The 12,854-nt window shown below is 40.8% G+C and overlaps 1 protein-coding gene across 3 annotated transcripts in view; it reads right to left on the reverse strand.

Annotated features, from left to right (window-relative positions):
• Window positions 1–12,854, reverse strand: part of Sbno1 (strawberry notch homolog 1) — a 73,443-nt gene that overhangs the window by 39,221 nt on the left and 21,368 nt on the right. For 2 of the 3 annotated variants that reach the window (XM_045131981.1, XM_045131979.1), the window contains 5 exons: window positions 11,986–12,086; window positions 8,937–9,030; window positions 5,706–5,866; window positions 3,295–3,428; window positions 2,801–2,891 (listed from right to left, as the gene is read on the reverse strand). In XM_045131981.1, the coding sequence (XP_044987916.1) occupies window positions 2,801–2,891; window positions 3,295–3,428; window positions 5,706–5,866; window positions 8,937–9,030; window positions 11,986–12,086 (581 nt within the window). The remainder of the gene's footprint in view (window positions 1–2,800; window positions 2,892–3,294; window positions 3,429–5,705; window positions 5,867–8,936; window positions 9,031–11,985; window positions 12,087–12,854) is intronic. The other variant, XM_045131980.1, reaches the window with a different exon arrangement.

Genomic DNA, 12,854 nt, shown 5'->3' on the forward strand with positions numbered 1-12,854 from the left:
GATATGGTTTAGCAGTTAAGGCACTTGCCTGCAAAGACAAAGGACCTCAGTTCAATTCCCCAGGACCCACATAAGGCAGAGAAACAAGGTGGCCCATGGAGTCTGGAGTTTGTTTTCAATGGCTGAAAGCCTTACTATGCCCATTTGCTCACTCTCTCCCCTTCCTCCTCCTTTCTCCCAAATAAATAAATACATAAATAACAAAATATTAAGGGCTGGAGGGATGGCTTAGTGGTTAAGGCATTTGCCTGCAAAGCCAAAGAACCCAGGTTGGATAACCCAGGACGCACATTAGCCAGATGCCCAAGGGGGTGCACTCATCTAGAGTTTATTTGCAGTGGCGAGAGGCACTGATGTGCCCATTTTATCTCTCTCTCCCTTTCTCTGTCAAAAATAAATAAATAAATAAATAAATAAATAAATAAATAAATAAATAAATAAAAATACTTAAAAACTATTAAAACCAAAAAGAAGCTGGGCTGGGTGTGGTGGCACACGCTTTTAATCCTAGCACTCAGGAGGCAGAGGAAGGTGGATCGCTGTGAGTCTGAGGCCACTCTGAGACTACATAGTGAACTCCAGGTCAGCCTTGGCTGGAGTGAGAGGTAGTGCACGCCTTAAATGCCAGCACTCTGGTGTCAGAGGCAGGAGGGTCACCATGAGTTCAAGGCCACCCTCCTACCTCTGAATCTTGAGTGCTGGGATTAAAGGTGACTGCCACCACACCTGGCCAGGCTTCTTTTTTTAAAAAAAAAAAAAAACAAAAAAAAAGGAAAAAATTATTAAGTGGGGGCTGGAGAGATGGCTTAGCGGTTAAGCGCTTGCCTGTGAAGCCTAAGGACCCCGGTTCAAGGCTCAGTTCCCCAGGTCCCATGTTAGCCAGATGCACAAGGGGGTGCACGTGTCTGGAGTTCGTTTGCAGAGGCTGGAAGCCCTGGCACGCCCATTCTCTCCCTCTCCCTCTATCTGTCTTTCTCTCTGTGTCTGTCGCTCTCAAATAAATAAATAAAAAATGAACAACAAAAAAAAATATTTTATAAAAAAAAAATTATTAAGTGGGCTGGAGATTATTTGCCTACTGTACACAAAGCTCCATTCTGTTTCTAACAACACACAAACAGAAATGAGCAATGTACCCTTCAAGTACACTGCAAAGTAGTAAACAAGTCTAGATGTCAGCTGCATATTTTCAGCTTTCTAAAAAAATTTATTTACAAGCAAAGAAAGAGAGACAGAAAAGAGACATAGAGAAAGGGTATGGCAGGGCCTCTATAGCCTTGTAAACAAACCCCAGACATATGCATGCCACCTTGTGCACCTGGCTTACATAGTTACTGGGGAATCTAGCCTAAGTCCTTAGGCCTTGCAGGCCAAGTGCCTTAACTGCTAAGCCATCTCACTAGCCTGCATATTTTTGGTTTGAAACTGTTTGTGGTCATTCAAAGGAAAAAACTTGAACTATAAATACACTCAACTCTAATACATCTACCAAAAGGTGCAAGTTGAGTACTCAGAAGATCAGGAGACTTAGATTTACTTATTCTCTAAGGTAATCACGGAGGAACCTTAACTGTTTATTCTATGTTCATAACCAAACAATAGGTCCACATACCAGACATGGTAGTGCACGATTATAATCACAGGCCAGCAAAACCCTGTCTCAACCAACGAGAGAGTCAACTAGATTCTCTAAGTGAACATTAAAAATCTAATTATGAACCGGGCATAGTGGCATAAGCCTTTAATCTCAGAATTTGGGAGGCAGAAGTAGGACTGCTGTGAGTCCGAGGCCAACCTGAGACTACATAGTGAATTCCAGGTCACCCTGACCTACAGTGAAACCCTACCTCAGAACCCGCCCCCCACCAAATCTAATTATGAAGGCTGGGTGTGGGGGCGCATGCCTTTAATCCCAGCACTCTGAAGGCAGAGGTAGGTGAATCACCATGAGTTCGAGGCCACCCTGAGACTATGTAGTGAATTTCAGTTCACTCTGGGCTAGAGAGCAAGACCTTACTTCAAAAAAACAGAAAATGTCAGGCGTGGTGGCGCACGCCTTTAATCCCAGCACTCGGGAGGCAGAGGTAGGAGGATCACCATGAGTTCAAGGACACCCTGAGACTCCATAGTAAATTCCAGTCAGTCTGGGTCAGAGTAAGACCCTACCATGAAAAACCAAAGGGAAAAAAAAAAAAAAAACTAACCAAAAAATAAAAACAAAAATTGAGAGAGAGAAAGACAGAGTGAGTGAGTAGACCACCTGCCAATGTAAAACAACTCCAGGCAAATGCACCACTGTGCATCTGGCTTTATATGGGTACTGGGGAATTGAATCTGGACCATCAGGCTGTGCAAGCAAGTATACTACCTGCTGAGCCATCTCCATTTTCAGTGTTTCAGACTCTTGACAATAACATCACAGAACTGTTTTAAATACCAACACAATTAAATCAATCAAGTGTATTAGACAGCCTCTAAACTACAGTAACTTTTTGTATGTTGGCCAGGTATTGGTGACTACCTCTCCATATTCTATCATTTTATGGCCAAGTAAAACTACTCTAAGCTGGGTGTGGTGGCACACGCCTTTGATCCCAGCACTTGGGAGGCCAAGGTAGGAGGATCACTGGGGATTTGTGTCAGCCTGAGACTACAAAGTGAATTCCAAGTCAGCCTGGGCTAGAACAAGACCCTACCTCAAAGGGGGAAAAAAAAAAAGAAACAAAAAACAAAAACTATTATGGTCATCACATAGATGAATCAAAATTTATTGAAGGACAAATGAAAAGGTTTTCTGTACCTTATTTAATGAATGGACCAAAATGTTCTTTGCTCCAATATCTCTCAAATCTCTTTCAGCATCATATTTTAAGTCATTTGAAACACTAAACCTGTCAAAAAAATTAAATTCAAATTAGATTATTCAATAAAATTCAGGAATGATAAGGAGTCATCACCAGTCTTTGACACACATTTACAACAAAAAGAAGGGGGAAAAAAAACAACAAAACAGGGCTGGAGAGATAGTTTAATAGTCAAGGTGCTTGCCTGCAAAACCTAAAGACCAGGTTCAATTCCCTGGTACCCTCTTAAGCCAGATGCACATAGTAATGCATGCATCTGGAGTAGGTTTGCAGTGGATTGAGGCTGGTGCACACAATATATATATATATATATCTTTTTCTCTAATAGAGAAATAAAAATAAGATCTTAAAAAAGAAGACAAAAACATCATCCCAAAATAAAGTAACTGTTCACAAGCACAAGCTTCTTGGACCAGTCCTTAGCTCTTACCATAATGCTCGTTTTCTACTCAGCAAGTAATTTTCATAGATGATTCCTGCTATAGTCCTGCCTTTACCCACACCAGCACCATCACCTATTAAGAAGCCAGCACGATCCCCATTAGGTAGGAATGTTTCATGTTGCTAAAAAAGAAAAAGCTGGTCATTAACCCTTCATATTATGATTAATATTTCATACACAATTTAAGATATTATTACTATTTAAAACTAATGGGTGAGAGTAGAATCTTTAATGTGGATAAAATTTCTTTCAAAATTTTTTAATTAATTCATTTGAGAGAGAGAGAGACAGAGAGTGGGAGGGAGGGGAGAGAATGGGCACAGCAGGGCCTCCAGCCACGGCAAATGAACTCCAGATGCATGTGCCACCTTTGTGCATCTGGCATTAAGTGGGTACTGGAAAACTGAAACTGAGTCCTTTGGTTTTGTAGGCAAACTGCCTTAACCACTAAGTCATCTCTCTAGTCCCACTTTTATAATTTCTTCATAAGCTGTATATTCTTTCCTTCTACCCTCCCATGAATGAAACTAAGCAAGCAAATTGGTGAAGTCTACCATATCACCTTTAATATTTGCACAAGAAAATGCAAACTTTAATATTATGCATAATTTTAAGAGATAATTGATTATTTAGATCATTAAATATATTACAGAAATAGAACAAACATAGGCAAAATCCATTACAACACAACTAGGGATGGCACACATGGCTTTACAGAGCTATATAATACCCTGCACAGTATAGTAAAACCAGAGTATCCAACCATCCTCCAAGTGTTGGCACTAAATCTTTCCAATTTGGAAGGGGACAACAATCTGTCAGTCTGACTGTGTTTTATGTGCTCAGATTCGTAGGAATAAAATTGCTAGATAATATATGTTGTTAACCTTTAACAGGCATTCCTTACAAATATTGAGAAGGTTATAATTTCTCATTTCCACATTTTTTTTTTTTTTTTTTTTTGAGGTAGGGTAGGATCTCACTCAAGCCCACAGGCTGACCCGGAAATTAACTATGGAGTCTCAGGGTGGCCTCGAACTCACAGCAATCCTCCTACCTCTGCCTCCCAAGTGCTGGGATTAAAGGTATGCTCCACCATGACCGGCTTTCCACTTTTTTTTTTTAAATGTTTTTTTTTTAAATTTAATTTAATTATTTATTTGAGAGCGACAGACACAGAGAGAAAGACAGATAGAGGGAGAGAGAATGGGCACGCCAGGGCTTCCAGCCTCTGCAAACGAACTCCAGACGCGTGCGCCCTCTTGTGCATCTGGCTAACGTGGGACCTGGGGAACCGAGTCTCAAACTGGGGTCCTTAGGCTTCACAGGCAAGCGCTTAACTGCTGAGCCATCTCTCCAGCCCTCCACTTTTTTTTTTAACAGCCCTGCTACACTTATTTTTCCTAACAAAGTTTTTTTTTTTTTTTTGGGGGGGGGTGATGGAGGGGTTACCAAGATTGCTCAGTGGTTAAGGTGCTTGCTTACCTGAAAAGCATAAGGACCCAAGTTCAATTCATCAGTACCTACTCAAAGCCAGATACACAAAGTGGAACATGCACCTGGAGTTTTTTTAGTGGTTAGAGGCCCTGGTGTGTCCATTGTTTTCCATTTGCCTCTTTTTCGCTCCGTCTCAAATAAATTTAAAAAATAGCTTTAAGCTATGCGTGGAGGCAAATACCTTTAATCCCAGTATTTGGGGGGCAGAGGTAGGACCACTGTGAGTTCAATGCCACTCTGAAATGGCATAATAAATTCCAGGTCAGCCTGGACTAGAGACCCTACCTTGAAAAAACAGAAAAAACAAAAAAAGTTTGAGCAGTTAAGGCATCTGCCTGCAAAGCTAAAGGACTTCAGTTCAATCCTCCAAGACCCATGTAAGCCAGATGCACAAGGGGGTGCATGCATTTGGACTATGCTTGCAATGGCTGGAGGCACTGGTATGCCCATACTCTGCCTCTTTCTCTCTCTCATATAAATAAATGATAAAAGTCTTTAGAAACTTTTAAAAATGAGATATATACATACATATATCCTTTTTAAATGGACCAAAATTAAACAGAAATACTGAAGAGATAGCTCAGTATGTAAGTGGTTGGTACATGAGCATGAGGTCACTAAAATCTACATAGAGGTAGATGTAATGTGTCTATACTCGCAATGCTTCTATGGGTAAACTGAGGTGGAGACAGAGAAACCTCAGAATCTCATGGCAAGCTAGCCTGACACACACCATAGACAACAACAAAGAAACATGGTTACAAACAAGGTTGAAGGTAAGTACAAACAACAAGGTAGTCTACTGACCTACATACGTGCACCATGGAACATACAGGTCTACACTTGCCCACATTCAAGTGTATACACACATATATGCATTATTGTATGTAATCATGAATTACCTGGGCTGCATATGTAATTGCCTCAAGCTGTAATGCAGATAACCAGCCATTGTCAATGGTTTCTTCAGAGATAGATGTTTTGTACCAAACATCAGGAGGTGTAACACTGGACAAAGAGCTAGTTTCCACTACAGCATCTGGGTGACGTAGGCCAATTTTTACTAAATGAAAATTAAACATACATAATTTCAATCATTCTAGTAACTTTTCCAATATTATTACAAGAAAGTAAATATTTGTCATATGATAGAGAAAAATACCTATTTGAGTACTGATGAAATGTTAACAGTAATGTTTAAACTTGACTAAAATGGCATAACTACAGGTGTTAGAAGACTGCTAGTAAAAAAAAAAGAGGAGGCTGGGCCTAGTAGTATTTAATCCCAGCACTTAAGAGGCAGAGGTAGGAGGATTGCCATGTGTTCAAGGCAAGCTGAGACTACATGTCAATTCCAGGTCAGCCTTGTCTAGAGCAACACCCTAAAACAAGAAACAAGAAAAAATAAATAAAAATAAAAATAAAACTACCTCAGTTGACAAATCACTCGTCTACCATTCACAAAACCTTAAGTTAGATCCACAAAACCACTAAGGTGTTGCAGAACATACCTGTATTCAAATCTAAAAATTAACTTCATACATTGCTTACTAAACAATCATTCTTGCCAAGTGTGGAGACTTACTCCTTTAGTCCCACCACTCGAGAGGCAGAGGTAGGAGGATCACAATGACTTTGAGGCCAACCTAAAACTACATAATGAATTCCAAGAATTCCAAGTCAGCCTGGGCCAGAGTGAAACCCAACCTAAAAAAGAGGAAAAAATAAAAACGGTGTGCTTTATAAGCAAGCACTTTTCACCATTAAGCCATCTTGTAAGCCTTTAGTTTTCACCTTATTTTTAAAAATTTTTTTCATTTATTTTTATTTATTTATTTGAGAGCAACAGAGAGAGAGAGAGAAAGAGGCAGAGAGAGAGAGAATGGGTGCGCCAGGGCCTCCAGCCACTGCAAACGAACTGCAAACACATGCGCCCCCTTGTGCATCTGGCTAATGTGGGACCTGGGGAATCGAGCCTCAAACCAGGATCCTTAGGCTTCACAGGCAAACGCCTAACCACTAAGCCATCTCTCCAGCCCCTTTTTTTTTTTTTTTTTTTTTTTTTTGGTTTTCACAGCACACAGGAAGCTGTACAGGATTGCCCTAAATTCATGCTTAGCCTCAACTACAGAGTGAAAGCCTATCTCAAAGAAAAGAAAAAAAACATGAGGCTGCTGAGAGTGCTATTGGCAGAGTACTGGCCTAGCATGCATGATGACCTGGGTTGGAATGCTAGCATCACTATGAACCAGGCATTTGCAATCTGTATCACTTCTAGCCCACAACACAATTCTATGTTGTTATGAGTAAGTGTTGTAAAAATAACAAAGCTGAAATACCTATATTTTTATCTCAACAAGTTGCTATGTTTTCTAAAGACTACTTACAAGAGGAAAATTAATTGTTTAAAGGCATCAACCTAAAAACAAGGTTCAAAATATGTGAGATTTCCGGTTAAGATGGAGGCAGGCATAGGAACCACGCCCAAGCAGCTTAGGGGAGGGGAAAAAAAAAACCCATCAAAATATGTATGGGAGGTGGCGAGGAATTGAGTAGTCTTCTCAAATAATTAAAAACAAAAACAAAAACAGAAAACAAGGGACTGGAGGGATGGCTCAGTGGCGTTATCCTGCAAAACCAAAGGACCAGGTTCAATTGCCCAGGACCCACGTAAGCCAGATGCATCTCAAGTTCATTTGCAGTGGCTAGAGGCCCTGGCATGCCCACTCTCTAATAAATGAATATAAATAAATAAAATTTGAGCTGGACAGATGGCTTAGCAGTGAAGCCTCAGTACCCCGGTTGAAGGCTTGATTCCCCAGGACCCATGTTAACCAGATGCACAAAGGGATGCATGCATCTGGAGCTCATTTGCAGTAGCTGTAGGCCCTGGCACGCCCCTTCTTTCTCTCTCTGTCGCTATCAAATAAATAAATAAAAGTAAAAGTAAGTAAATAAAAACGGGGCTGGAGAGATGGCTTAGTGGTTAAGGTGTATGCCTGCAAAGCCTAAAGGCCAAGGTTTGATTCTTCAGGTCCCAGGTAACCCAGATGCACATTGTGGAACATGCACCTGGAGTTCGTTTGCAGTGGCTAAAGGCCCTGGTACACCCAATCCCTCCTCTCTCCCTCCCTCCCCCCCCAATAAATAAGTAAATAAAAATAACTCTTTAAAAAAATGGGTGAAAAACAAAACAAAAACCAAAATTTCCCGTATGGTGGCCCACGTCTTTAAATCCCAGTACTGGGGAAGCTGAGGTTGGAGGATCCCTATGAATTCGAGGCCACCTTGAAACTACATATTAGCCTGGGCTAGAGTGAGACCCTACCTCGAAAAAACAAAACAAAAACTCAAAATGGGCCAGGCATAGTAGCAAATGCTTTTAATCTTTTCACTCAAGAGGCTGAGGTAGAAGTGCTGTGACTTTTGAGACCAGCCTGAGACTAAATTCTAGGTCAGCCTAAGCTAGAGTAACACACCAAACCATGCAAAAAAAGGAGGGGCAGGAGAGAAGGGAAGGCACATGCCTGCAAAGTCTAAAGTTTCTGTGGTTTGATTCCCTAGGACCCATGTAAGCCAGATGCACACATCCAGAGTTCATTTGCAATGGTTAGAGATCCTGGTGTGCCCACTCTCCTCTGCCTCTTTCTCACTCTCTCAAACAAAATTAAATTAATTTAAAAAAAAAAATTGCAGGCAGGAGAGATGGCTCAGCAGTTAAGGCACTTGCCTGCAAAGCCTAACAACCCAGGGTTATTCCCCAATTCCCATGTTAAGTCAGTGCATGCACCTAGAATTCATTTGTAGTGGCTAGAGGCCCTGGAGTGTCCATTCTCTTTTCTCTCCTTGCAAATAAAATAGAAATATTAAGAACCATAATTGCATTTAGGACATTAATACACAAGCATAGTAGTGAATGCATGTAATCAGAGCACTTGGTAGGCTGAGGCAGGAGGATTTCTAATTTCAGAACTGGTTTCACTAAAATCAAAAAAGGGAAAAACAAAAGAAAAATATTACACTTGTCAAATCCTGAGGTATTTGACATTATTAGGTCCTAAGAGCTAACTATGTAGGGGATAATTAAGTTCAAGAGAAATCCAGAAGTCTTTTGACAAATTCCCAAAACACACATTTTATGGGCATATACTCTGCATAGGTTTCTGCATGGCCCATTTCTTCTTCATCTTCTTCCTCTGGTTCATCTTCCTCTTTGACAGGAACCTTCTGTAACATAAAATGAAATCAATCCTACGTCCAAACACAATGACCTAGACTGGGTAAGGTAGTTTTTCCACACTGTGAACCTAAGGAGTAGTCTCTCCAAAAGTAGCAAAGACAACATCAATCTATACACAAATCTGGTCTTGGATTAAAGACTTAATTCAAGTACTCTGGAAGAAGCTGAGGTAGAGGTATCACAGTGAATTCAAGGACAGCCTGGGACTACAGTGACCAAGTCAGCCTGAACTACAGTGAGTCTCTACTTCAAAAAAAAAAAAAATTCTATTAAGCCAGGCATGATGGCGCACGCCTTTAATCCCAGCACTCGGGAGGCAGAGGTAGGAGATTGCCATGAGTTCAAGGCCACCCTGAGATGACCTGAAAAACCAAAAATAAAAAATACATAAAAAATAAAAAAATAAACAATTCTATACACTCCCTTCAGCCAAGGTCATCTGCAACTATTTTACCCCTCAATACTGACCACTCTATGACCAACCTCAGTCCTTCCCAGATTACAGTAAGCTTGCAATGCACAGACTGTCAGACTTTAGTCAATGTGCAAGCAGCATCTCATGTCAGCAATTTTTTTCCTTTTAATATTTATTATTTTTACATGTATATAATGTATTTTGATCATAATCCCCTCTCATTACCTTCTTTGACTCTTTCCCCTCCCAATGAACCACATCTTCCTCCCAACTTGTTCCACTTCTACTTTGATGTCTTTTTTTTGACCCACCAAGTCTAATTATAGTTGTTTGAATGCCTATACCTCTAAAGAGAATGTTTCACTCTCCCACAGAAACCATGAACTGCCAGTAGTTTCAGATAAGTGTGGAAGCCTCATGTGCTTCTCTATCATCCATGATGAAATGTTGATGGCCCCAAATTTAGGCAGGTTTTGTGTAGAGATGGATAGCCACTGTGTGGTCATGAATGTAATGGCCATAGCATGTCTAGAAAGCAGTGTTCCATACCACTGCCCCCATCTTCTGGTTTTTACATTCTTTCTGCCCTTTCTTCTGCAATGTTCTCTGAGCCTTGGAATGCATGTGAGAGATGTCTCATTTAGTGCTGAGCACACAACAGTCACTGATTCTCAGCACTCAAATGAGCTTTGAGTCTCTCCAGTAATCACCAGCTACAAAAAGATGTTCATTTGAGCTGGGCGTGGTGGTCCATGTCTTTAATCCCAGCATTTGGGAGGCTGAGGTAGAAAGAAGGGTCACTGTGAATTTGAGGCCAGCCTGGAACTACATAGTGAATTCCAGGTCAGTCTGGGCCAGAGTGAGACCATACCTTGAAAAATAAAAGTTCATCTGACCAAAGGTGAGAGCAGCATTAATCTATGGGCAAAACACATAGATTTAGAAGGCGATTTGCTGGGCAGAACATATCCATTTAGCCAAATGGCAATAGTGGCTTCCATCTTAGGGCCTGTGACATCCTCAGCTATAATCTTTGGACTGTTTTCAATACCAGGCATGAATTTGCTTTCATGGAGCATGCCTCAAATCCAATCAGAAAATAGTTGGTCACCCTCTTTAATATTTATGCCACTATTAATTATTCCAGTAGCACACCTTGCCTGGATGGTCAGTTGTGTCAGCAGGCAGGATCCATAACTTGTTAAGGCTATTGATTTTTCCCCAAGCAGCCTGCATAGCACCTTCTGGCACTATGAAAGTTAGCTCTCACAGAGAGCAATTTTTTTTTTCTCCTCCCCCCAAGGGAGGGTCTCACATTGTAGTCCAGGCTGACCTGGAATTCACTATGTAGTCTCAGGGTGGCCTCAAAATCACAGCAATCTCACCTCTGCCTCTTGAGTGCAGGGATTAAAGGTATGTACCAACATGCCCAGCTTTCTCTGAATAATCTTTCTCTCTACTCTAACAGGCCTTTACACCTCCATTTCTACTGGTTCCTCATTATCTATAAGCTTAATCTTGAACAAAACATGAAACCCAATCTTCTACCACTACATATTCCTGTAAACCAAGTATCTTTATTGTCACCTAAACCTAAGAGTCATCACTTCTTCACAGTCTATTAGTGCTTTGGCCTCCTCCTTAAAATGCTCCCCTACAGGAGGCAGAGGTAGGAGGATCTCTATGAGCTCAAGGCCAGCCTGAGACTACATAGTGAATTCCAGGTCAGCCTGGACTAGAGTGAAACCCTACCACCAAAAAAAAAACAACAACAACAAAAAAAAAACTCCCTTAAATTATAACCCCAGCTCTATCAACCACCTCCTCCATAAAAAGCCACATTCATGAAGGACTCACTTTGCTCCAAGTTCTTACTATACTGGTTGAGGGAGTGCCTGAGTAAGTTTGTTGAAAGAATCATGACCTGACAGAAGCTTATTTCTTTCTTTGAGTCCCACACCTGCACGAATGTTACTTCTTACAGAAACAGATACAGTTACCCAGATATTATTTAATAAACATACTGTCAAATGGCCTAATCATACAGTTACTCAAACCATAATTATTTCACAGCTCATAACTGGCAACATACTCAGGCTCAATACTAAAATGAACAGAATTATCAAAGGATTTGTTTGTTTGTTTCCAAGTTAAGGTCATTCTCACTCTAGCCCAGGCTGACTTGGAACTCAATCTCTAGCCCTAGGCTCACTTTGAACTCATAACAATCTGCCTCCCTAGTGCATGTATAACCATGCCTGGCTCAAAGTAAATCTAGAATTTTTTTTTTTTCTGATCAGGTAGAATTTGTAACAAAACACACACAAAAAAGATGCATGTTAGTACAGGAAATACTACTTTCTAGTGAATACACAAGTATCACCACCCCAGTGTGTCTGCATTTTACTCCAGTGACTTTAAACTTCTTTGGAAGTTTTCATATGAAGTAGCCCACCTATACTCTCACAACTTTCTGAGCGTTAGTTTTCATATTACAAAGAAAATCCCTGAGCTAGTTGAAACTTACCATGGTGGGAGAAAAACTCCTCATTTTCATGTCATTTATCCATATTCTTGCTACTTCTTTATTAGAAGACTCTTTCTTCACTGCACCATTACTTACATCAGCTGAAGAGAGAAATTAGAATTGATAACACAATCTTAAATTTTTTCATAGTTTAAAATTTTATTGTTCAAAGCCAGGTGTGGTGGTGCACACCTTTATTCCTAGCACTTGGGAGGCAGAGGTAGGAGGACTACTGTGAGTTCTGAGGCCACCCTGAGACTACATAGTGAATTCCATGCCAGCCTAAACTAGAGTGATACCCTACCTCATAAAACAAAACAAACAAACAAACAAACAAAATCATTGTTCAAAAGCTATGCGTGGTGGCACATGCCTTTAACCCCAGCACTCAGGAGGCACAGGTAGGAGGATCACTGAGTTCAAGGCCTCCTTGAGACTGCATAGTGACTTCCAGGTCAGCCTGAGCTAGAGTGAGACCTTACCTCAAAAAATCAAATAATAATAATAATAATAATAATAATAATGGACTAAAATTTTAAAAACCTGCTTAACAAAATTGTACGAAGGGCTCTGGAATTGGCTTATTGGGTATGAGTGCTTGCTGCACAAACATGAGAATCAGTTCAGCTGGGTGTGGTGGCACACACCTTTAATCCCAGCACTCTGGAGGCAGAGGTAAGAGGATCACATCAGTTCAAGGCCACTCTGAGACTACATACTGAATTCCAGGTCAGCCTGGGCTCTGGCTCTAGTGAGACCCCACCTCGAAAAACCAAAAAACACAAAAAGACTGAGTTCAACCTAAGCACCCATATAAATGGCTTGGTTTGGTAACGTATGCTGTAACACAAGTGCTGAAGCAAGGAGAC

Source organism: Jaculus jaculus, chromosome 13, assembly GCF_020740685.1.
Source record: "Jaculus jaculus isolate mJacJac1 chromosome 13, mJacJac1.mat.Y.cur, whole genome shotgun sequence".
NCBI classification, from domain to species: domain Eukaryota; kingdom Metazoa; phylum Chordata; class Mammalia; order Rodentia; family Dipodidae; genus Jaculus; species Jaculus jaculus.